The sequence below is a fragment of the Strix aluco genome, chromosome 1 (assembly GCF_031877795.1).
Source record: "Strix aluco isolate bStrAlu1 chromosome 1, bStrAlu1.hap1, whole genome shotgun sequence".
Classification (NCBI taxonomy): Eukaryota; Metazoa; Chordata; class Aves; order Strigiformes; family Strigidae; genus Strix; species Strix aluco.
The window spans coordinates 163,973,353-163,999,496 of NC_133931.1; the positions used below are offsets into that span (position 1 = coordinate 163,973,353).

A 26,144-nucleotide genomic window follows, 5' to 3' on the forward strand; every position below is an offset into this window, starting at 1 on the left:
AAAAAAGTTAGTAATATCACTTGACATCACATTATCCAGAAATTACTGCAATTTGAGAAATTCTACCTACCAAGTGGCTAAAAATCACAGAAACAATGTTTTTGGTAACTTCTCCAGATACTAACTATACAGAAGATTTTATTTAATAAAACATAAAGCGGAGAAAAAGATGTCATAAAGGTTTAAGCACAATATTAACGAGAAAAGCTCAGATACTGAGTTTAGCTAAATATTGCTGGAAAAAGCTGCCACATAGATCTTTCGTTTCCAAGAAAGTCGGACTGAATCTGTCCTGTTAGATTTAAAAGCATATTTTATTTTTAGTGATTGCATTAATTAAATAACTTCTTTTTTCTGGGGGTGGGGTTGTGGTGGTGGTGTTTTTTTTTTTAAACCAACACAATACTCAAAACATCTTTGGCCACTGAGACAGACAGACTAATCCAAAAGTTTTCAACTGTTCTTACTAAGCAGTCCAGACTTCTATGCTTTATCTTTATAATTAGAAAGAAAGTCTTAAAAATCAGTACCTTGGACTTCTCTTCATTTTCTCTGTAGAACTCTGCTATCTGTTCTTCCTTCTCCTCAATGACATCCTTTAGAGTATCTACTTGGTAAACCAAGTTGTTTTTCTCATTGTCTAGTTGAGCATTGGAAACCATAGCTTTCTTGTACTTCTCTTCAACTTCAGCTAGCGAATCCTATAGACAGTAGAAAGGCTTACATTAATCTAACTTTTTGATGCACTCCCAACATGTTAGAATATCACCATAATGCTGAAGTGTGCTTTTATACAGTAAAATTATGCTTCTGAATTATAGTCATGTCTTCCCTTTAGAGATACCAGGTCACTGCTCAATTTCTATTATTCAAGTAAGGTCATACACAGCAATGAAAAGTTATCATTACAAAAGTATGAAAATTAAAAGGTAATATTCCACTTGCATTTTCTGCTCTGCCATCTTCACAACTTAACTTACAGGGATAAAGTAGCAATATCACAGCTTTATTGTATTTTCAGTGCATGCATGAGAAAACGCTTCAGAATAAGGCAGCAACTCTGACAAAGTACTCAGACAATTAAACAACTAAAAAAGATCACAGAAATATCTGTAAGAGTAGCTTTAACTTAATGCTCATTATTTAAGTAGTGCTCTATTATCTCGGATTCAAAGTTGTAAGGTAGTCACATTTTTTTAGTAATAATGATTCTCTGTTTAAGCAGACATTTTGTTTTTCCAAGTTTAAAATAAGAAAAAGCATGTAAAGATTCACATGCCTGATTCTCTACCTGAAGGTGCACATATGCCTTGCTATATGTGCTCTTATGCAATTCTCTCACATTTATCAAAATGACTTTATCCTATTATTTTTTTCTCAGTACTGTAACAAATGTCAACTATTCAAATACTAGAAAAACTATCACTCCAGGCACTTTTAAATATGCAATGATTTCAATACACATTCTTTCAAAAATACAAAAATTTGAGTTTCACGGGGTCCTAATGTTAGAATTGAAAAAGAACTAATAAGCCCTGCCCTTTCCAAAGTAGATCCGTGCCCTACTACAAATTCCATAGTATTTCATGTAATCTGTCCCTTGAAGGCATAAGTAGTATAACCTACATTTTTAATTATTTGTATTATGACAGTAGAAGTACTAGCACAGGAAGGGCACCAGGCTTGGGTTTTCCAGAAAACAGAACAGTAGGACTAAGGACTAAGATATTGGGGGAGAAGTGGTAACGATTTAAATTTCCTAAGAAAATGCTGAAGAGTGCTATCTGTAATACAGTAAAATTATGCAACCATTTTTGTTTCTGAACTGTATTCGTGTCTTCTCTTTAGTGATACCAAGTCACAGTTCAATATTCCATTATAAGAAAACCAAAAAAGCCCAACCCCCAAACTCTATTCCATGTTATAAATCTCTGTTTTGAGAAAGCTGTCCTTAAAGTACATATTTTACCTTTTATAAATTTATCATAATCACATGTATTTATACCTCTCTGTTCCATTCACTGAATTCTGCAATCTTCTGCTGGAGAAATACACTATTTTTAGAAACTCCAGAAAAAAATAACTTGACATATATCCTGATAGACTACAGATCAGAAGAGACAAGGCAGTCTAAGTAGTGAAAATAGAAAGGTACCATTATCTGGGAAGTAGTAAATAGCAAAGAGCAAAGAAGATTCAGAATAAGAGAGAAGAAAATAATGAAAAAATAAAGATTACATCTAAGTGCATTCAAGTAATTCTTAAAATTAAAACCACAAAACATTTTTGTGATGGTGTAAACATGACAAATCTTGTAAAGACTGGTAAAACAAAATGTCAGAGGCAGCAAACCTTCCAAAGACCTTCAAAGAATAATTCAATTTAGAGGAAAAAATGAAAATACTAGGATTAAAATGAATGCTATAGTCCTTTTATGGGAAGATACAAAATTTAACAAAAAGTCTAACTAGGAAAAAATTCCGATTTGATTGTTTCTGTGAGTGTGGTGAGTGGAGTTATGCAGTAATTTAGCTTGGCAGAGATCTCTGGATGCCATCTGGTCCAACCTCCTAATTAAACAGGGCCAACCAAGATCAGGCTGCTCACAGCTCATCTTCAGTTCATTTCAAGTATGTCCAGGGATGCCGACTGCAGAACCTGGCTGGACAACCTGTTCCAGTGTTTGCCTTCCTTGTGAAAAGCCTTTTTCTTGAGGTCTAATTGGAATTCCTACTCTTACAATGCGACTTTTTTGTCTGTTGCATCTTGCCCTGTCACTGTGCACCTCTGAAAGGAGTCTGCCCTGTGTTCTCCACAGCCGATAAGCCAGCTGAAAACAGCAATGATACTGCCACCCACCCTGCCAAGACTTATCGAATCCAGTTGTCTCAGCCTCTTATTGTACGCCACATGCTCCAGGACTCCAGCCTTAAAGAGGAGACTAGGTTGGGGCTTAAAAGATTAGATTAAAATCAGCAAGTTAAAGGGGGGAAAAAATCTGCAGTTATGGAAGAGGAATAAATTGATTTTGAGACAGAAGAGTGAGAATTGCTTCTGAGAAAGAAACCAAGCTATGTCTAAGAGCCTCCAAGCAGTTAAAAATACTGGAACATTGCTAAGACTTCTTTGGAACTGTTCCTTCTTTTTGAGTGAAGTATTACACATGTTCTCTACGGGTTCAAGAATTCCATCTAGTTTCAGTAATTTTCCAGTTTGGTGAAAAATAACAGATTTGGAAGAATTTCTGAAACACTAGAATGAGGCAGTGGGATGTCTAAGGATGAAGCAGTGGGAACAGGCTGGAATGAAAATGGATAATAAGGCTCTCCACATAACCTAAAGCTATGAAGAAATACCACCCACAACTCTGTCAGTAAAGCCAAACAGCTATGCAAATCAGCCTGCTTGGCTAGAACAAGATGATTAAACCCAGCAGACATCAAGAGAGTGCTTGGTTAACTGCATTAAAAAAATTTTGAGGAAAGAAAAAGGATTCCCTTCTAGTTGATGCAAAGGAATATAGAAAGAATCAACAAAACTGAACCAAACTGAGACATGAAAATATTTGAAAACCTCACTAAATCAAAACTATCCACATTATTCTGCTGACACCCAGCAGATTTGTAGCCACTTAAAAAACACACTCTTAGCAGCATGAGGGATAGGCAACCACAGAGATAGGAAGGTGGTGTGATTACAAATTGCTGTTACTCAATCACTGAAAAAGCACTTAGAAGTGTAAAAGCGGGTATCCTGGTAACTCTTCTAATGTACACAAGACAAAACTGCTAAAGCAGAAGTTGAGAAAGAAAGGTTCCTGAAAGAATCTTTATGGAAGGCAAATTAATTTAGGAACATATTATTCGGTACTAACAATAGCATAAAATGCAATTCAATTTTGTAAGCCAAGCACAGATCAAGATCTTACTGTCTATTGCATACCTGTCCTCTTTGGTAACTGCAATGGATTACAATAAATAATAGTGCACTAATAATGGTTCAGAACAGTAGTCATGAGGTGTTGGCAAACATGCAAAAGTGTGAGAGTTAGATCCACTCTGAAAATATGAAGCAATCTCATGTTTTATTCAAACTTTGTACAACCATAGCTATGTCTGATAATCTTGTAATCTACTGCTCTTTGATGTCCTTTTAATATTCATATGGCAATATGATTAAAACAAGACATAATTCATCTGAGCACATGGCTATCAGATTCTAAGTTACTTATCCTCTAAAGAGGAAATAATTTTTGCCACACTGAACAGCTCAAATTACATAGTTTACTATACCATTTAATATGTTGTTTAATCAATGAAATTCAAGGAAGCTGTTAAATACATCACTGTTACATGCTCTAGTACAAGTAGCATTCATTAAATTCAGTCTCTATATGGATATAAACCAAATATGGAAATACATCTCTACTTTTACATGGAACCATTCACAATTCAATAACAGGAAAGAACACAACCAATATCCTGAAAAATATTTGTAAGACACATCGCTTGCTGTATTCAGTTCCCCTTCAGCACAGAAGAGGGGAAAATAATTATACTTTAAATTAACTGCAAACTGTTAATTGTGTGAAAGCTTATGAAAGAAAAGCATACATGCTAATTTAAACAAGTCAAAATACAGACAAATCTCGTTAACCTAATGCTGAAAATACCAACCTATAATTTAGATCAAGGCAACAGGAATGTAGACCATAAGCATAAAAAAAAATTTCTTTCTTCATGGCAAAGGATTAAAACAAAATTAATCTATTCCTGCAAGCAATTTGCCTGCCCAGATTCATTTCAGCACATCTTTCAGAACTATTACTTTCATTTTGCTTTATAAGATGTAGTATTTGCAGAAACTTAGAAGACTAATTCTTAATTTCTTAAATTCTTTGTCATAAGTATATCCCATTTCTTTCTTCCATATTCAATACATAGCAATTATTTTGAATATCCATTTATTTCCTAACAAAACTCTAAAAAATATAAATCAGATCTCTCATCATCTTACCACAAAACACCTGCTAAAAATATGAACGTTTAATACTATTTTAACACAAACCAAATAACAAACATATACCATCTCAGGTACATTTAAATCATGTCAATAATTTACTCACATGACAAATTTAAGCTGATGCTCTCTATGCATTATAAGTTAGATACATGCTTTAAAGAAGTTTAAAAACTTGTTAGTAAAGGCTTACATAGTTAGTGGAAACAGTGATACCTCCATTACCCAAAAATACCCATACAGAATGCATGCTTGGGAGGAGCCCTGATACCTTTAGTTCTTTAAGTCCCTGCATGTATCTCCCTTCTACATCGTGTATCTGGTCCTTAAGATCATAGATATCCTGCAGGACATAGGAATGAACCATTGCATAAGAAGTATGGGGAAATAACTTATAGTTGAAAAAGCATTAAAAAGTTTACATCCATTTCTGTCAAATGCTAAAGCCTGCAATAATTCACAGAAATTATCATTAATTCACAACTTGATGGAAATCAAGATTTTGTTTATGTCCCTGTATCCAAGCCATCTCAAATAGGACAGATCTGTTTCAAAATTTGACATAAACAAAGTGTTACTTTAATATAAGCTAAACTGTTAGCACCATAAATATTTAGGAACACAACAGATACAATTACCAAGACAAATACAGAAATCTTTTGTGATTGGAAACTACATCCTCCTAACTTTTTCTTACTATTAAGAAACCAGAAGTTTTGTAGCAAAGAAAAATTCCTCCTAACCACAAATACAATTTTAAACTAGCTCCAAATTCTCTGAAAATGCAGTTTACCCGTAATTCACTGAGGCAGGCATCAGGATCCACCAAACTGCTTGTGTCTCCACTTCCTCTCCTAGAAGAGCTGCCACTCAGAGGAGTTGCACTTACTGAATTGCGAGATGATGGCTTCAAAAGGGAAAAACATTGTGTCAGGAATCATACCATCATTTCTGGTACACTTGACATTACTCTTTATAAATTTCTTCACAGTCATAGCACACTTTTCTCTCTCTTTACCATTTCTTAATATTAACTTATAGGCAATATTTTCCATTGATTATTTTCCAGCACTTATGTTTCTTCTTGGTGAAACACTGGTTCCTCTTTGATGACTTATCAGTTATCATAACATTACAGTTTTGAGTCATCTGTTCAGAAAATGTTCGTTAAGGAGGCTGTTAGTGCTGAAAAACTGCAGAAGTTTAAAACATTTATAAAAATTATAATTTCTGACACTCAGGGATTCGGAAGAAAGTCTCCAGTTGAATCTAGCATATGAATTTTTATAGCCCTAGCCTCTTAAAATTCAACATTTCCTGCTAAATATTTCTCACAAATACAAATTCTATAAGAAACTCATACTTGCTAAAAGTAAACTAAAGAATAAAATTCTTTCCCCAGGAAATAAAAGACACAAAGCATTCATTTTGGACATAAAAAATATGTCTAAAAATAGCTCTTTGCAAGCTCTTAAAAATTACTAAAATACACTCTACTAAAAAACCAGAGCATTTATACTTTTTGAACTATTTTACCATTTGCAAATTTGTGGATGAACACTGACTTCCAATAGTTTTTATATTAAAAACTCTTACCCTTGAAAATATTTCTGAATGTGATTTTTCACTCTTTTCTTCCAGCTGAAAGAGAAAAAGGAAAGTGATCACAACACACCTTTTGCAACAAGGGACTACTGAATCACTATCTTCTGTCCAAAGATACTGAGAAATACTTAAAAACAAAAAATGAAACTATGAAAAAAATTCCAGAAGTTAGCACAGATCAAAACAGGGGGGAAAAAAAAAAAAAATCAGCCTGAAAAAGTAGTTTTTACCTCAATTGCAAAATAAATGAATGCTTGTAAAAGAAAAGTCATTACCAATATTAAAGTACTTAACAACAAAATGTGTTTCATTAATTTAAATTTCAACAGGGTAGTGACTACAACACTTGGTGGCATAACAAACACGAAGCTTCATGCAAGTGCACTTCAGACAATCAGTGACACCAGTGTGAACATCCTAGTTATTAGAAAACACATTTGTTCTTTCAGTCTCTTTGGTGAAACCTGCAATTGCATCAGGACAAACCAATTCAGGTAAAAGCCCATAACTGAAGTGTACTAATTAATAGCAACCTACAAAATAATTTCAACTCCTATTTTATGTATTGAAGCCTAAGCAAAAGAACTATCACTCCCCCCCTTTCTTATTTAGGAATCTCTAATATTGCAAAATTATATTGTAGATTTCCATATTTTCCACATTTCTATGAATCAAAATAGGTAGAATTAAAGTAAGACCTTAACATGTTGCCATATTTTCAAAAACAAGTATGATATATTGAGTATGGTATCTCAAGTATCTTGCTTCTTTGAGAACACATGTTTTTCTCCTGGCCCATAGAGAAGAGATGTGGAAGTCTGCTACAATCACAGTAGAAACATGTTACTTTATGAGATCTTTCTTTTTCCTTCTGTTGTAGTTTCTACAGAAGCAACATTGCATTTCCATGGCAAATTAACCATCTCCAACGATGTACTGAAATTGTAAACTGAAAATATTTTTCACCACTGTGATGATAAAATGATGTGAAGAATCCAATTGATCTGAATTATTCATTCAAAATAACTTAAATAAAAGAATAAATTTTGAATCTAATCATACATAATTATGATGATGATAATAAAAGCAACTGAGAAGGTAGCATAAGTGCCAGTCTAAGCCTCCACATTTTCTTTTAGCAGAGCATTAACTTCAGAAAAGCAGGTTTATTAGAGAGAATAAAAAAGCTAAAATTTAAACTGGAGAAATGATTGGTGTCTCATGCTTTGAGCATACACAGACGATAAATACCATGCATTATTACAAGTTATGCAGCACTATAAGAGTATTAAATCATCTAAACGCCGAATCCCCAAAACTGTGGCTGTAGCAGTACTCTAGCAGTCACCTAGTCCAGCCTCCCAACAAAGCAGAACCGCTGCCACCAGTCCAGGTCAGCTGTGGCGTTACCTAGCTAAGCCTCACCAGCTCCTGAGGATGGAGGTTCTCCAGCCTTGCTGTAACCTGTCATGACACAACACTAACCTCCCTGTGGAGCTTCCTGCACTGTAGTCTGAACCTCCTAAGCTGCAGCGCGAGGCTGCTGCCCCTTGTTGCACTGCTTGGCGTCGGTATGAAGAGTTTGGCTCTTGCCTAATCAAGCAGTTGCAGGTGGCTTGATCACCATGTAGCATCCCCCTTGCCCAACTAAATAAGTCTAGTTCTCTCAACCTCTCTCCCTACTGCATGTACTGACTGACTTATTTCAAAGACACGTCTAAGAACAGAAATTTCCCTATTTTTTCCACTATTAAACACAAAAGTTTTGACTGCAGGTAACAAGAATTTCTAGAACTTATAGCAGCAATAAAGAGAAGGCAGCGGTTTGGTGTAAATAATGTTCAGACTGAAGGGATGCACCGGAAAACCATCATGATCGTTTTCCTGTAACATGCTCTATTTATTGACCTGGGATTCAGTACAAGAGCATAGCCAACGAGTGCTCCAGTAATGGATCCTGACTAAATCTCCTCTTGGATGAATGAATACTAAAATGCACTAACAAGGGCACAGTTGTGAGCATTTATTTTTGTCACTAAACCAAGTAGTTGTATTCCAAAAATACACAGACAACCTAGACATTAATTTCCCTAAGAAAAAAACTCCAACACTTTACATTTAAGAGATGCTTAAACTTATCACACACAAAAAATGTGAAGTGCTAACACTTGTCACATGCTTCTAGCAACAGGCAAAAACCCCTTATAACTAAAGCAGCATGCTTTTTAAAAACTCAGATTCCAGACATTTTTATACGAAAAATGGCCCCAACCCCTCAACAAGCCTATTTGCCATTAAATAACTCCAAGTACTTTTACAGTATTTACTCTTTCAGAGTATGAAAATTAAATCCATGGTTAGTAACTTTGCTGTATTCACCACAGTATAACAACAAGGATTACACTCACGCTATTCAAACCTTGGACATCATCTGCATCGGAAACAACGCTTCCCCTGCGGTTGGAACGACTAAAATAGTCAGCAGCAGTTTCACTTTGATCAGAAAAATCAGAGGACTTCAAAAGATAAGAAGTGTGAAAGTGAACCGAAGATGACACCACAGACCAAACAAAAATTTAAAAAAAACAAATAAACCGGAAACCCTAACTTAAATCTCCATTATTGCAATTTATTCCTGCTTTTCTAACAGTTTAACAGCTGTAAAATATTAATTACTCTTCTAGATTTTTGTTATTTTGAATGTGTCTACACGAATAAAATGTACCATACTGATATGAATACTTTAGGCAGCATATGCACTGTTTTTAAACACTCTCTTCACATGTTTCTTATTCTTATATAGTATCTAAAACTAAAAGCAATAAGAATTTATTATTGATTCATCTTCCTCATTTAAAGTAATATAAAAAACAGATACAAATGGGTTTAGTACTAATACAGTGCCAAACACAAGCTACAAGATTTACTTTTTTAAAAAGTTTTGTGATTATAAAAACAGATTTTTTAACCAGAAATTGATAAGTGTTATTATTTTTCTCTACAAATGTTGTCTTTGCTTCAAATCAACACAATCCCAACACTACTAATTATGAACATGAGCTGGGCTTCCTCTCATTCACAATTTTTAAGAGGCTTTAGAATAGAAGACAAGCTTACTCCCCAAAGCTGTATGTCAGACAGGCACCTAAAAAGGTGAGGAAAAAATGGTAATGCATTTTCACTGGTAAAAAAAGGCAAAATAAATCTAACCACATTACAGAATTACAACTGCCATGGGAATTCCAAGTGAAATATTTAACTAAGAAAACAGTATGCATCTTAAACATAGTATTTAGTGAGAAGAGTAGGTTTATCAAGTGTTGTATTGATAATGCCCTACTTCAAAAAGCAGAAAGTTACTGTGACCATTATATTTAGTTTTAAAAGTGGTTATATAAAAGAAAAAAAAATCTTTAAATGAACAGTTTGAAAATATATTGTCCTTATCCAATTTTCACCTTTTAAAAGAATAATTATTTTCTTTATACTTTATGTACCTGAGTGATGTAGCCTCATCTTATTCCAATTAGAAGACAGTGAGATGTCTTCTATGCAAATATGACCAGTTACATATAAACCCATTTGCTGATGAACACCTGTCTCTGATTATGCGTGCTTAGGACTACAGAATTTGTATTTTTTGTCACTGCTACGTCATGTTCTATTTCTCTGACAAAGAATTTTCCAGCTATATCTACATTTTAATAATATATTTCTTTTTTTTTTAGATAACAAAGTAAATGAATTTTCACAATCAGAAATTTGGCTAAATTTTCTTATTTCTTATTGCATTTCACAAAGTATAAAGATGCTGAACAGAGTTCTGCTTATATGAATTATGCTTACAGTAAAAGAACAAATCAAGGGCTACAAACATAATCTATGACAACACTGCCCTTTTTTAATCAAAACCAGCTTATCTTTGCTGTTGAAAAGCCCATATGTCTGATAAACCTTACTGTTCCTCCTTGCATACCTTTCATACTTCTAGTATCTTTCTCAATGGGTTTATGAAAACCAGGACAGTTTAAGATGGAGATGCATCATACAGTTTTTCACCAGTGTTTTCTCCTGTTTCTACCTTCTCTCCTACTTTCTCTTTTGATTTCCAGCGAGTACTAAGCTGACTTCCAATGCACTACCCAGAGTGAAACCAGAATATTAACCATAGAAACAGTAGAAAGTGAAAGTTATGAATAAGATTTTTACTTCATCTGCCTTTCAGAATTACTTCATTACACAAATACTTTGAACTCTATTAAACATTCACTAGTGAGAGTGAACGGTAACTCGGAAATATTGGTATCACATATACATACTGAAATCTGAGATATATATATATACACTCCTATATATATCTATGAAGTATATACTTTTAAATGAATCTTAATGTTAAGAGGAGCTAAGGAGACAAGTAGTATTTTCACAGCTCAAGAGACTTTACAGATGGATGTTAACACCTCTTAGGTTTTGGAACTTCTTAAAGCAACAGCAGAATTCCCTTCTTCCTGCACCCTCAAAAATTTGCTCTGACAACTGTTGTACCTAAAAACATCCAGTTTCTGACAAATCTGGTTTTATTTGTTTAGTCTATATAACATTGTTAAAAATATGTGAATAACGAAAAAAGGACCAAACATTTCAATTTAACCCATACCTATCTACTTTTTGCCTAGCATGACAAGTGAGCAGCTGTACCAATGAAACGAAGACAGTTGTTCTGTGGCAGAAACAGAGCAGATCTATGTGAAATCATCTTGCAGCATGAAAAGCCATCTTTGGAATGATACTTTTAACACAATACAGATCCAGGAACAAATTTCTCTCCATTTTGAATACCAGTCACCATAAAAATGAGCCAGCTATTTCTTACTGCATGATACAACAGTTTGCATTAGTCCTCTTCCCCAAAAGAAAGAATTTTTTCACATGTATTGTAGTAACAGTCTCATTTGCCTGCCTGAACTATGACATAAGGTGGTAACCCCAACAATGTACTATGCTCCAGTTTCCAATTGCTTCCAATTACATACATTACAAACATTTAAAACATGATTAGAAAAATAAATTCCTTACTGCTTCTACACTTTACTGTCTTACTGCTGAAACTTTACATCTTCCTGAAAGTCACATCTATAACAAATTACATTCTTTTGCTGTGAAATGGAAAAATCGAATCTGTGTGTTGGTCAGTAAAATGATCCACAGTGTAAACGCTCCTAATTGTTGTGTGTTAGTATCAAAGCAATCACCAAATCATGCAAGAGGGTCGCTCACCACAGGACTACTTCGAACTGAGCTTGTTCTTGAAGAATAACTGTATTCAGATGGCTAAAGAAAAGGTACGAAGGAAATTTTCACAATTTTCATCTCCAGAAAATGAAGATAGTGAAAGAAACAAACAACCAAAAGCCTATCACACTTACAGTGCGAGAACTATATGAGCTACGTAATCCATCACCACGCAATGATGCCTGAGAAAGAGGGAATGAAATACCATTTATATTCAGTCTCAGAAAGAATTATGCCACAGTCTTATACGCTCTAATTCTTACGCACTGTAATGTACTCTATCTTATCCCATCTATGCATTTTCCAGATAGCATTATACTTTTTGAAAGGACAAGCAATTTTTAAAAATTTCCAGCAGCATTTCCTCCTGCTATTAGGGATGTCTATTTCCAAATATAAATCTAAGAATTTCCTTGAAAAGTATCAAATCTCACCTATTTTCAGAAGAAAATTAACTATTTCAATTGCACTTTGGTTTCCACTGTTCTGAAGCCTTCAGAAGTTCTAATCCACCCTGGGAACTGAAGCTATGTTGTACACTTACCAGTTTTACTTTGTGCTCACCCATGCAGGTTTTCCTGAAGGAGAATGTTTCAAGGTGCAAGGCTGAAATCTATTTATGCAGTGGATAATAAAAGCAGCTCTGGGCAACGCAATTAAAAAAAAAAACCCAAAACAGTCTCATGCTGCTTTCTACCTACCGATGAAGAGATCTCTAGTAGAAATTAGAACTATATCTATAGTAGAATTATATGTAATAGCAGTCATCGTGGTCTTGTTCTCTCACTGGATCTTCTAATGTTTTATCAAGAATATGCACAAAGCCAAAAACATAAATTATCTCCATTTGCAACCAAAGTGCAGAAGAAGACCTCACTACATAAAAATATTACATAAGATACTTGACAATTTTCTACATCGGTTTAGTATGTCTGTAAACGGCAGCATAAGTTGGATTTGAACTACTGTAGCAGCAAAAGGCATAAAATTTCAGGCATGCATGTCACTTTTTAAAGACAACAACTTTTTGTAGAGCTGTACTAGCCATTCTTGTGGCACTTCTAGCTACTTTTCATTTTGTAAAGATGCAGATTAGGTTTTCATCCTATTACATTTTTGTATGATTACTAAATTTAAATATGGCACCTTATTTGAAAATATTTAAAGTGTATTTACCACAGATTTCTGTAAACTCCTGACAATGATTTTTCCCACTGAAATGCTGAAGTAACTTGTTTACATACTTTTTTTAGTATTATACATGCAGTTGTTATTTAGTATGCTTGGATTAACTTGTTCTAACCCCAGTGTTCTTCAACATCATTGTTGTATTCATAAACTTTATGCTTGTCTAAAAAGATCAGTAACACATCAAGTACTAAAATACTTTAAAGAGGCAATTTAACAATGGTAATTGAATGCCTCCACAAAATGACACACACAAGCTGCAGCTTTATTTAAAAATATGAAAAAAATGCACATGTAATACTGTCAAGCCTCATGGCCATACAATACCAATTTAAGGCAACCATGCAAATGGTGCTTACGAACCAAACTGATACTTCTTATCAAACCAGTGTTTACAGAAGGAGACACCTATGAAGAAAAGTATAATTTTATATTTCTGAGGGCCATTCAAACATCTAGAGATGAGCAAGATATTATTTTACATTGTACTAACCCTGTAACTCCTAGTTGTTGCCACTGGATCACTGTATAGAGAAGACGACTGTAGTGTGAAGAATAGAAAAAGTCAAAACCACTTTTTCTGTGTACATTAAGTTTTTTATCTATTGCTCTATATTCCCCTAAAGTTCTAAAGATTGAAATAATAAATTTTACATCTATAACAGACAGGACCTTTAAGAAAAGTGTGGATAAACACTCAAAGAAAACCATTATCTTTGAAATAATAATCTAAACCATTAAAGCAACCTAGTATTTTTATCAGAAGATTTGTAGAAGAGAATGATAAGAAATTAAGTAGTTTTCAAAAGACATGTCAATCTCCTCTAGCTACTTATTTAAACCTGACCATGACAGTAGCTGCAAGTACTGGAAGATACTACACATCTCATGACAGATTTGTATTGATACTACAAAGGATTTATCATTTATATTACTGTAGAAGAAAGTAGTACATTGGTGCTAAACTTTTAAGACTTCTCGTTGTTTTTTTTTTTTTTTAAATAGGCCTTTGAAAAAGCATTGCAGCTGCTAGTTGTTTTCTTTATATCATACAGCAATCATGAAACAGAAGTTAGATTGAATTTAAAACCCCACATATGCAGAACACAGAGTAACTTGCATGTTATCCACTGATGTTATAAAAGGCAACCCTTAAAAGCAAGAAATACAACTGTAACTGCTATTGGTTGTAATAATTTGCATTATTATAGAAGGAAAGAGAGAAGTTTCCTTCACATAGCATAAGTAAGCAAAGACAAATATATGTATTTTATATACGTTAAAAAATTAATATAGGAAGAGGAGACAGACCCGCGTATGGTAGGAAGAAACTGGTTTACTATATCTAAGGCTGCTATAATTTCTTTGATCATAGTAAATTCCACTCTGTTGGGAGAAAAAAAGAAAAGAGAAAATGAAGGTCGCAGCTGTAGATCTTGTAAATAAAAGTTCCATCTTGACATTGCCCAAACATTCCCAAGCTTAGAACTTGTACAGAACGCTGTAAAAATTCACATGGATTTTTGGGTCAACCATAAGGTAACTTCCCCAAAACTACTTATGTGCTCTGCATATCAGCATTATCTCTATTTTTAATGCTATGCCCAAAGTAGTAGATAGTTTTGTTTTTTTCTCCCCAATAAATAAGAAAACCCTGAAAAGTTTATCTAAACCCTGACAAGTGTAGCATGAAATACATGAAAAACATATTGGACAAAACTTGTTAATAATTAGTGCAATCATTTGCTTGATCTTTTTTGCCCATTAGATACCATCCTGAATCAGAGCATTTGGGTAGAGAAGGGCAGAAATTCCTAAAAATTTAATAGGGGATGGGATGTTTATGTGATCAGCATTAGTGTGTACCCTACCACTGTTGTTCACACCAAACGTGCACGCTGAAAGCCTAGCAATTACACTTCAGTTTGTTTTTTGACACTTTCTACACAAATTACATATATATGCCTATGTGAGGAAAAAATTGATATACACATATAAAGAAGGAAGAACTGAGAGATGAAGACATGGCAAAAAGTAGTGGTGTCAGAATGCAGTGCTTCGTATCTCCATAGGCCACAGAAGGCAGAAAGATTCATATTACTCATTTATGTAAGAACTGAGGGATCAGGAAAATAGTACCTCAAAAGCGCACAGCGAAATGCTGTAATACAACTAATCATAAGTAAACACAAAAATTATTTCAGCCTTGTCTCAACACAGGCGTCCACTGCTGCTCTGACTCCCCCAAGCTCTGATATAACTGCTAATTCATCAGTGCCAAAACCCCCTGGAAAATTACAGCCAAAATATTTTAATTTCTTGGCACTATATTCACCTATGTTACACACTGAACTTTCCAGAATACTTTTTGGAAGATCACAATAATCCACATGTCTTTCTCAACAGTTCACTGGGTTGTCAAGGTTTATGGTAAATTCAGTCTGCTTTACATCTATGTTTAAAATACCTCTAACTGATAGGGGACAAAGTGTAAATAATAGAACACCTATCTCCATCCTGAATGAATGAACTTTAATCCAGAGAAGTGCCACTTTTCAGTATTTCTGAGAGCCCTTCCCCAGGCCTCCAACAGAACATGATTTCTGTTCAGTTGATTACATTCATGGGATTCCCCTGCCACGAATACAGTTTCAAACACTCAACTTCAGGTCAGAGTTTGGCCAATACCAGAGGTTTCTTTTTTCCAAATGAAAACATTTATGCATATGTCAGCAAGCTAATGAATTTATCCATAACTGTATCAGTATGTAAACTCCACACAGTTAGTATATATATAGTAAATATTATAGTAGAAAACTAACCAATAAATCTTTATGGGAATAAGCAGCTTTCTTCTTTGAACTATGAGATTCACTGTAAGTATGACTCTAAGAACAAAATTTAGAAAATTAATACCACTATAGAACAGCACCTTCAATCTTAAAATATAAAGAAGTCAAACATAAGGATTTAAGATTTTTATCACCTACAATGGAAACACCACAGAAAATTCTAACTACATGATTAGAATAGTAGGCCATACTTCTATTGCTGTGTAAAAAAAAAAAGCAAAACAGTAAGTGAAACTACAACCAGCCCTATCTCCGTTTAACACAAACTTGGCTTAAGCCAGTGTTCAAATTTCACAATAAAATGTAAAATCAATACATGAAATAAAAAAGCTTAACATTACAGACTATTTTAAACATGATATTGTGTTTGCCTACCTGTAGCTGTTTAAACAAATCCAGCTTTTTAAGTTGCTTACATATTCCTTTTAGTGGTACTTGATGCTTGTCTTTGCATAAGGAGACACACACAAGCCTTACTTGGCATAATACCAATGAGATGCACTCTACTGTCACTTCATAACAATAAGAAGGAACTTTTTAAAGTAAAGGTATACAAACCACCTGCTTTTTCTCAAGACTGAAATAATTTTCCATTAGATTAAAGTTTCTATATGGAAATGGAAAATACAAATATATGCATACACATACGCTGGTTTATTTTAAATAAAGTATGTGCTCTAAGTCTAATCTCTACATGTCACTTCACTACAAAGTTTTGAAATAACAGATAAATACTAGAGTACTTACTGTAAGATAGCTGTCTGTAATATGTGACTTCATTATATTTTCTGCCAGAAAAAGTTTATACATGCATTCTATGGAAAGTGTTAGAATCATACTGCTATTCTAGGTGCAGAAGTGTGATAGTACAAATTTATATACTTTTTAAAATCAGTAATTCAGAGAAGCTAGTGTCATTACACCTTAAAACACAAAAGCAGTCTTCACTCAAAGACATGCAAAGTGTTAACATACAGGGACTGAGTATCTTGCAGATCTATCCTTAGCGCTGTCATACTGAAGAAAATGAAATTAAAATCATAAAGTTAAAACAAAGACATGGAAATTTGATTTTTTTCAAAGAATGACTAAAAAGCCTTAAAAAGAAATTAAAAGAAAACATATTCTACTAATTATGAGAATTTATATGTGAAGGAATGCCATTTATCCAATCTAAGGGGCATTCTGAGTTTAGAACACTTTTTAATAAAAACTTTCTTTTTCCCCCCACAAACAGCATTCTAATTTCTGAAAAGTGAGGTAATTTTGAACAGCAGTAGGTTATGTGAAACATTTCATGTGGTTTTACTAACAGGTTTTTAAATAATTAAGCAGAGTCTCATACGGTAGATTGCATTAAACTGAGACAGTATTCGTTGGGTTATGTCATAAATGGCTCATCCTTGCCCAGGCAAAGGAGCCCAGAGGAGCATTAGTTAGTCCCCCTGTGGGGTGTGAAACCCATCACCACGTCGGGGCTCTCCAGGGCACCCTACAGATGGAGGGAGGTTACTGCCTACAGGGCACGGAAGACATTATGGGATGCAGGGGAACAGCATCTGGGGATCAGGGGAGGAATCAAAAGTGGGGAAAGGGAGGAAGAAAAGTGTTTTCAGCAGGAACAAGTGGGTGAAAAAGGAGGAACAGGGGGATGAAAGGGCCACCTGGGTGTAAAGAGACTGTTGGTCTACCAGATTTGGCAACAACTATACTTACCAAAACAGCTTTGTTAGCTTAGCCAGTGTCCCTATGTTTCTTGTCACTCAGCAAGAGCAAAATTTGGGGAGCTTATACTTTTTTTTTTTTTTAACATACAAATGTTAGATTTTCAAAACAACCTTGTTTTTTCCAGTTCATTTACAATTCACAGGTATAATTAGCTATTCTGGTATGTAATGCACAATCCAAAATGTTACTTAGTGTCATCCTAAGCCTTCTTCAAATACAAAACAGAAATTGAAGCTGATTTGAGAACATTGCACAATATATTAATAGCATGCTAGAGTATTATCCAGTGTAATTTTCAACATGAAAACTACTGAGAGGATTACAATAATTTCTTCTTGTCTATTGAGTCACCTGAAAATTCCTTCTAGACATCAAATTAACACCAAAAATTTCCTGGGTTTAGATTTTATATTTGCTTATAAATTAATATAGGTCTGGTTTAGTTCATATGATTTCATCTTGTATTCATTTTATCTCAAATAATGTTGCTAAAAGTATTACCATACAGGACCCATAGGACACTGTACCAATATTAACCAACTTAACCATTTATTTTAAAAACAGTTTTTATCTTTAATTGTTACCTATCAATAAGCAACCTTGCTATCAGAGAATGGAGACAGATCCCTCAGATAATCATTATCATCACAACACTTAACATATACCTTTATTTAACTATCAACAGTTTAACAGTCTACTAAGAAATATGTAAGTTGCTAAACTAGGAATACCACAAAATATACAGAAATACCTATTTCTGAAAAAGTAAAATTTCTGTTTGTATTCCAGCCTTAACTGTAAGACTAACATCGCAACATAATTGAGAAAAAAAGTTTCCTGCCATAACTTCTAGCAACATTTTTGTACCTATCAAAGTTGATGCACAACCTTTGCCACTCTTTGGGTACAACAGAAGAGAGAGACTGGAGAGACTAATTCTCTTCAAACTTGACCTTATCTTCAAGACAGAACACTTAACACTCTCTTTGAGCCCTCAAACTTGCTCTCACAAAGTGTTCGATTACATCGATCATTGCAGCAGTTCAATGAATACTGTTCTCTATACAGAAATATGCTTTCAACAAACTACTGCTTTGGTAAGTAGACACAGAAAACGTTACAATGTGAACACATCAAAGCATGCTCATTCCAGGCTACACACCACGGCATCTCTCCTTCTGGAGGTACTTGCTCTGCTCCTGTGAGACCCACTGACATCCAAAGAACTCTTCAGAATGAAATTGTAAAAATATATCAATATATAAAATAATTTTAAAAAGGTCTAATGATAACTGTTAATCTTCACTGAAAGGCACATTCTTTAGTCAAGGGTAAATTACTTAATCTCCATCTTAGCATATTTTGTATGTTAAGGCAAAGACAAACCTGTACCAGCTCACAAGTTTATAAATGGTACCAAATAGCATGTTTTACATGCTTTTTCTATAAATCATTTACTGTTTGCAAGTAGTCAACACTACCTGATTTAAATGATTTATTTGGCAAGATGTCTGTGGGATAAATTGCAGAAACAACGTGAGAACTTGCAAGATGTTACACAAAATACTTAATCAAAGATCACATTTAATTGCTGAAACCTCTTAGTAAATGACAATCACTTTTTCTTTTTAAGTTACACAAAGCAACAGCTGCTTATTCCACCTTCCAAAATAAACAAAACCAGCCCTTTTAGTAATTTGTCCCTCTCCTGGCCTATATATCCAGATCAATGACATTTGATGATTTCTAGGCAGATCTACTAAAAACAGGAAAATGTTTACAAACCATCAATAAAACCATTCTTTAGCACCCTATATTACCTGTAGAGGATATAGGCCAGCCTATACAACACAATAAATACTTCTATTATAGCAGTCTTTTGGATACCTCGCACCACTCAGGTAAGTCTTTGTCACTAACAAATAATATATCCCCACATTCTCAAAGAAATAAAACCCTGCATCATACCAAATTCTTCTTCAAATTGTATCCTAAAGTACGATGTCTTCCACAAATATTATAGAAACACAATAATATTTAAAGTGCAAGAAAAGACACAACAATGGGCAGACGAGCATCAGTTTGGCATGAAAGCCAAAACGACATGTCAGTATCACTCATCTTCAGTAAGTGGCACTGAGTCAGCAGTAGTATTTATTTTATTAAATAAAATTTGCCTGTTTGCAGAATTTCTGAGGCAGATAGGGAAAATGGAAAAGAGGGGGGGGGGGGCTTCCCATTAGACTTATCTAAAATAGAATCTTAATACTCTACCATTTGAAGACAAGCCAATTAATTCTTACTAGTTGGCAATATCTGAAGCCTAAGTAAGTACAATTACTCAGCTTTTTAAAAAAGAAATTATATTAGACTGGAATAACAGTAAAAGATGACACTTAAAACTTGTCATTAAATATATGTTATTCCAAATAATTGATTGTTGAACTACATACATTTCCAAACACCTACTTAATTATTTTCATCAATGAAAATATACTATATGTAGAAAAGGGAAAAAAGCATGAGGTGTTTTATAGTAAAAACACAGTCAAAGAAAAATGTGACAATAAAGATTCTTTTTAAATGCAAAGATTGAAATACATAAACCTCCTTGTTAACATTGATGGAAATAAAATACCAGATGAACTTTAACACTATATGTGACTTAAAATACTGACTCTAAAACTGCTACTACTTGGAAGACTTAAAGCATCATCTGCTCCCTAAGAAAATTAAACCAAAACACCAACTTTTTTCTTTTTTTTTTTAAAGGCTATGATGGAAAAGGAAAAGTATACAGTTTGAACACAAACCAAATATGAATGTCGACTGGACCGGTGAGAATACCTGGCCCTCTCTGAATCTTCCTGAGAAAGAAGAAATGCAGAATTATTTCATAGGGGGGAAAAAAAAAAAAAAAGATGACAAAGTAAAAGCAAGCAGCATGCTGTGAGCACTTTTAATGCTGTGTATTATTTTCAATAATCCATTGTGGCAAGTGAACTCATTCAAGTCAGAAGACCTGTGATTTTACCTGATTTGTGTAAGTATGCCAACACACTACATTAGGAGATGTAAATAAGGGTGGCTTAATATAATTAATAATCTGTGTTCAGTAGTCAATCTTTCTTCTGATTACTGTCTTAATGCAGAAAAAAGTACAGTATTTTTGAAATTAAGAAATGAAAGTAAAAATAAAAAAAATAAGAGCTTTACAAAATTACATTAGTAAGAAATTTTCTATATAATTACCACAGTCAGATTGTGAACATTTTGCAGTTATTTTAGCCCTAATAGAGATGATCATTCTCAGTTTCCTCATACATATTTCAGATTTTCTCCTCTATTATAGGAACAAAGCTTCTTAAGCTAATTGATCAATTATAAATTCTACAGGTAGTTCTCCTCTACAGTGACAGTGAAAATAATAAACTCAACATAAAATTTGGGGGAGGACAACTAGCTAAGGCACCTTAATATCTTTTGTTCTGTTGAAAGATCAGAGAATGTTCATTCTGGCTCACACAAAGGAATATGTCAGAAGCAGCAGAACAAAAATGCAACTAATTTAAAATTAAACATTAAAATGTTTCACAAGCCATAAGCTTCTCAAATTCTCAGTTACATGTTAAGAATAACCTTCATTTTAAACTATCCAATTTGAAGACTACAACAGGGCTCTAAAACTAGGAATCCTTCTTTAAAGACTCACTTCCTACAGTTTTCAATATGTCAAACTATTCTACAGATTGTAAGCCAGTTACCTTTAGAGTTAAAAGCTCAGCCTCCAGATCATAGATGGATATCTAAAGTCTAAAGCTGGCTTTTATACTGCTTATAGTCACATGGTTATTGTCTACATTATCACTGGATACATTCAGTTGTTTAATATTACTTTGTGACTATTCAAGAGGCCTAGTTAATACTCTGCAAGGAAATAATTTCCCAAAGAGGGGGAAAAGAGGTTCATTTCATAATGACATTTTAGTCTTCCTCTCTATAGTGTCTACTTTGAGGTTTAAAATGAACATTTATGCTATATAACTTTTCAACACATTATAGTCAGATCACTGTCAATTTTAATATAGTTTGTGCCTGTGGTTTAAATGGACAAATACCTGTTAATATTTGCAGTTTGCTATTCATTTAAGATTCCTCTTAACTGCAGTATAACACCCCAGCTAATAATATGCTCCTATAACGCAAAACTTCAACTTCTGATACAATTTTCTGTATATCTCTGTAGGTAATTTACTTAGGGTAACAAGTCTCTTCCTGACATACGATCACAAAATAGAAAGCCAGTGTTAAGTGTTCAGCGTATTCAGGTCAAAGGATAAAGTACTGTAGTACATACTGCAAACAGCTGCTGCTGGTAGCTATCAAGCTTGATTTCTAAGAATTTAAGTTTGAAATATGCACTTTATCTAAAACAATCCCAATCCAGGAAAGGAGTGCACATCTGCTCAGATGCTCAAAGTGAGATTCTCACAAATGCAACCTGCCTTCCACAGTTTGGAAAGCCTTGCTCTCCAGCAAAAAAGCATTCAAATGTGCATTCTACCAAGAGATAACAGAAACCTATGTTGTTCTTTATAAGTGACATGAGAACTAACGTACACACAAACGTAAGCTAGGCAAAGAGACAACAAAGTCAGCACGACTTTTGCAAATAAAATTCTAATGGCAGTTCTAGGATTTCTCAACAGACGTGCTGATTAATTGTGACGGTAGTTTTAACTATTTGAAATTATGGTTAGTCTCGGCATGTATTACTGCAGTCTTCTCGATTCAAAAACATTCACACAGTGAACACTTCTCTAAAAACATAAAAAGGAACTCACATTTCCCATGTGCGTTTTTAAGAGGCACATGAAGTTTGTGAAAGGAACTCTCTAAAGAAACACTGCACTAAATTGATATAAATTGAACAGCAGCTTTCTCAGATTGTAACTCAACTATCTCTACTCCTTCCTACTTAGTAGATATAATCTAAATAAATGAACAAATATTTTATCATTATTAATTGAAAACAAGGGGCAAGGGGTAAAAGGATGCAAGTGATTCATGGGGTGGTTTTTTGGGTTTGGGGTTTTTTTTTAATCTTTTGTTTGGTTGGGGTTTTTTTAAATCTTTTACAATTAGTTTTTGTAAGTCATACAAGTGACTTAATCATCAGGGAAAAAGCTAGCGTTTATTACATTTCTCAAACAGGAAACAAATAAATGCAGGTCTGCTAAGAAAAAAAAAGTAAAAAAACCAAACTCCAGAAGTTAACTTAAATAAATACATTTACTACTGAAAAGATGTTTACCTAGACTGAAATGAATTTAATTTTATTTTAAATAGGTTTGTGACTTAAGCCAGCACATGGTGGAAACAAAACCATTTCATTTTAAGAAAAGCATTGCATTTCATAGTTTGTCTTTTGCCACTATAAAGTACCCTGCATATATGGATGTGGATATAGTTTATATGTAATTGTTTTCAGTAATAAAACACTTTGAAATGTCACACAGCAAACCATTAGTAAATTACTTCCTCCAAATCCTGTGTTAGTTCTCTGAGAGGCAAAAACATGCACAACAGGCGGTTTTAGCCTACCATCCATTTCTGGATATGAGCCCATTTTCTATCATATGAATGCTGAGAAAACTACAGAATGTAAAAACAAAAACAAACCATTTACAATATAGGTTAGTCATCACCCAAGACTGATCAAAAATCAAAAATTTGGAAAAAAATCTAAGTTAATCGCCATGTCATCTTCAGTATGAGACACCTACAGCAGTTAGAAAACTGAAATTATGGAATAATAATAACCATATAAAATTGAGGCAAAAACATTTTGTAAATTGCACTTACTACCACAGCCAAAACCCCCAAATATCAGCATTTACATGGATTTGAATGTAATCATGATAAATAATAAATTCTCCATCTTTTGCATGCTATGTCAAAACCTGAATCAAATGCAATAACCATGAAATAAACAGACTACTGAAAATCTGGTTCCTAAGGTTTTTTGCTCAAGAAATGCAAACATTTTTTAGGAGAAATGTGTGGAGCAACACACAACCGTATGTGTCAGTATTATCCCAATTCTATTAATTTTTTTAAAAATAAAGGTCCTGACAATAGCTATTTATTGTGAATAGAATACTTTCGGTATAATCCATATGGGAAGAAATTGACTGAAAACTGCATATCCAAAGTATCCAGCTACTGAGTATATTATAAATACATTAAAAGCAGAGCAAAATAATTCTTCTTTTTCATAGTTGTTTATCCTATACATTAGGCAGTGTACACTTTGGATACAGTCATGTTTATTATTTATGCTGTGCTGCCAGTTATCCATATTTGCATGGACTTTTTGCACAGCAACAACAGGCAAAGAATCTGCCACGTGTTAAGTGATTGCTCTTATAAAAGCACGAAAGTCACCAGCTGACTCAGCCACAAATCTAGTAATTCAAATCCAAGCAATATTAAACTTCACTTTAGAAGTTGAAAACTCTTCCCCTCTATGCAAAATTATTTATACGAGCCTGAGTTCTGGACAGTGTCGTTATGTTCTCTCTTCTGCTCATTTAAAATTAAATAAGCAATAATAAGAAAGCCTCAGCCCTTTAAATATCTAAACATTTAGATTAATCGTTGTCCAACTTTGATTGCCAGCATTGGATTTACTGCATTTGTTAAAGGTAAAACATCCAAACATTTGATTTTGCCTGTAAAGCTAAAATTTAAAATCACATTAAAAATGTTTTATTTTTAATTTGAAAGCAAGAGTACTAATAGCCTATTTCATATAGTAGATTTTTTTTTTCCACAATATGAGTGTAACTATTAAGGAAGTTCAAAATTAATGTTCAGACTAATATTTTGTGAGGTGCTACCCACAGGTAAATACAAAACAAGTTATCCTTTTAGATATACAACCTAAGGGGAAAGAGGAGTGTATGGAGGAAGAGAGAGAAGCTAACAGTTGCCTGATGCTGAAAATACCAGCATGCACCTGAATTACACCAAAGTACAAAATCTGATGCAAGTACAGAAATAAAATACATTAAGAACTTTAGTAAAGGTTTGCAATAATTCCTGATAATTTACACTACCTCTTTTTGCTGTCGCTCCAGCTCTCTCATACGTATATCTCTTGCTTCTGCTCGAGCTGCCCGTTTGGCTGCAAGCCTGGCTTCTGCCTACAAGCAAATTGAAAACACTGGAAGTTAAAAAACACATTTTTTGTATAATGGTTTGAATAGAATACTCAATTTAATAATCTCTTCACAAAAACACATTAAGATCCTAACATCACAATACATCAATAGTAAAGAAATCAAAGTTCTCAGAATGATGTTTCAGAAAGGATATATACCTAACTCTTTACAGATATCATTACTAGTCAAAAGAATTACATGTTGGTAAAAGAACTGAGTTCAGAAATATTACTATCACTAAATCTAAAAATTCATGTCTTGCTGACTTTAACAGGGCTTTGCCTATGAATAGTATTTAAACAGGCATGTATGCAGCTGCAGAATCTTTGACCACAGAAAGACATTAAAACAAAAGAAAGAATCAAAACAAAGATACTAAACCACTACTGTTCATGTTGTATTTAAAGGCTCTGCTATCATTTGGAATTATTTCAAAAAGCAAACATCTCTTAGAAGTTGAATTACTTCAAACAGAAATCAAACTCAAATCAATTATTGGACAAAACATAGGAAAGAAACTGCAGGTTACAGTTCCTGAAGAGCTAACTCAAACATTTACCATCACCAAAAAGGGACCTTCCTAGCTTTCCATTCAAGCCCTTAGACTCCCGACACCTTCCTCGGACACAGCTCCGGCAATCAGGACCTGCTCAAGCCAATATAACTACCATAGCAGAAAGTTCACAACAAAAAGTAGTTCTCTGAGTTTTCTGCTGTGGCTTGTACAAGATCTTATGAACACCAGACACAGCAAAAGGGACAGGCAGGACAAACACTAGCAAGACCTTCCCCTTTTCAGTGGCAAAAAGCTGTTACATCCATACTGCTTGTGAAACCTGGTTATTGCCAGATACAACTACCTATTTTCTCCACTTTCTATCCAGCCTCAACCAAAACAGAAACACACCATCTTTCAGACCTGAAATGCTACCTCAGATTTAATCAGTTAATTACATGAGGTAATAATTTTTGACGTAAAGCTAATAGTTGAGGAAAACACAAACTCAATTTTTTCATGTTTGAATGAGTTGATGAAAATTTTCTCTTAAATTTTTGAAATATTAAACCACTGAAGACAGATTTTCCACCAAAAATTCCAGTTGTCTATCTAATGTTAATTAAAAATTTATGAGAAACACCAGCAGCCAAAAATTCATAACTCCCAATACCCAAAACATTTAATTTTATAGAACTTCTTAAAAATGTAAAATTCAATGGGCTTTTGCCTTTGGTT

The 26,144-nt window shown here is 33.9% G+C and overlaps 1 protein-coding gene across 14 annotated transcripts in view; it reads right to left on the reverse strand.

Moving 5' to 3' along the window:
- Positions 1-26,144, reverse strand: part of LRRFIP2 (LRR binding FLII interacting protein 2) — a 59,742-nt gene that overhangs the window by 14,250 nt on the left and 19,348 nt on the right. For 3 of the 14 annotated variants that reach the window (XM_074843869.1, XM_074843905.1, XM_074843886.1), the window contains exons 3-7: positions 24,806-24,892; positions 6,616-6,660; positions 5,813-5,926; positions 5,291-5,362; positions 531-701 (exon numbers count right to left, since the gene is read on the reverse strand). In XM_074843869.1, coding sequence (XP_074699970.1) covers positions 531-701; positions 5,291-5,362; positions 5,813-5,926; positions 6,616-6,660; positions 24,806-24,892 — 489 coding nt within the window. Of the gene's footprint in view, positions 1-530; positions 702-5,290; positions 5,363-5,812; positions 5,927-6,615; positions 6,661-9,032; positions 9,141-11,901; positions 11,956-12,050; positions 12,099-13,467; positions 13,513-13,597; positions 13,646-14,415; positions 14,491-15,926; positions 15,993-16,931; positions 16,974-18,846; positions 18,913-20,497; positions 20,552-23,288; positions 23,340-24,805; positions 24,893-26,144 lie in introns of all 14 variants that reach the window. The other 11 variants (XM_074843895.1, XM_074843877.1, XM_074843916.1 and 8 more) reach the window with 7 other exon arrangements.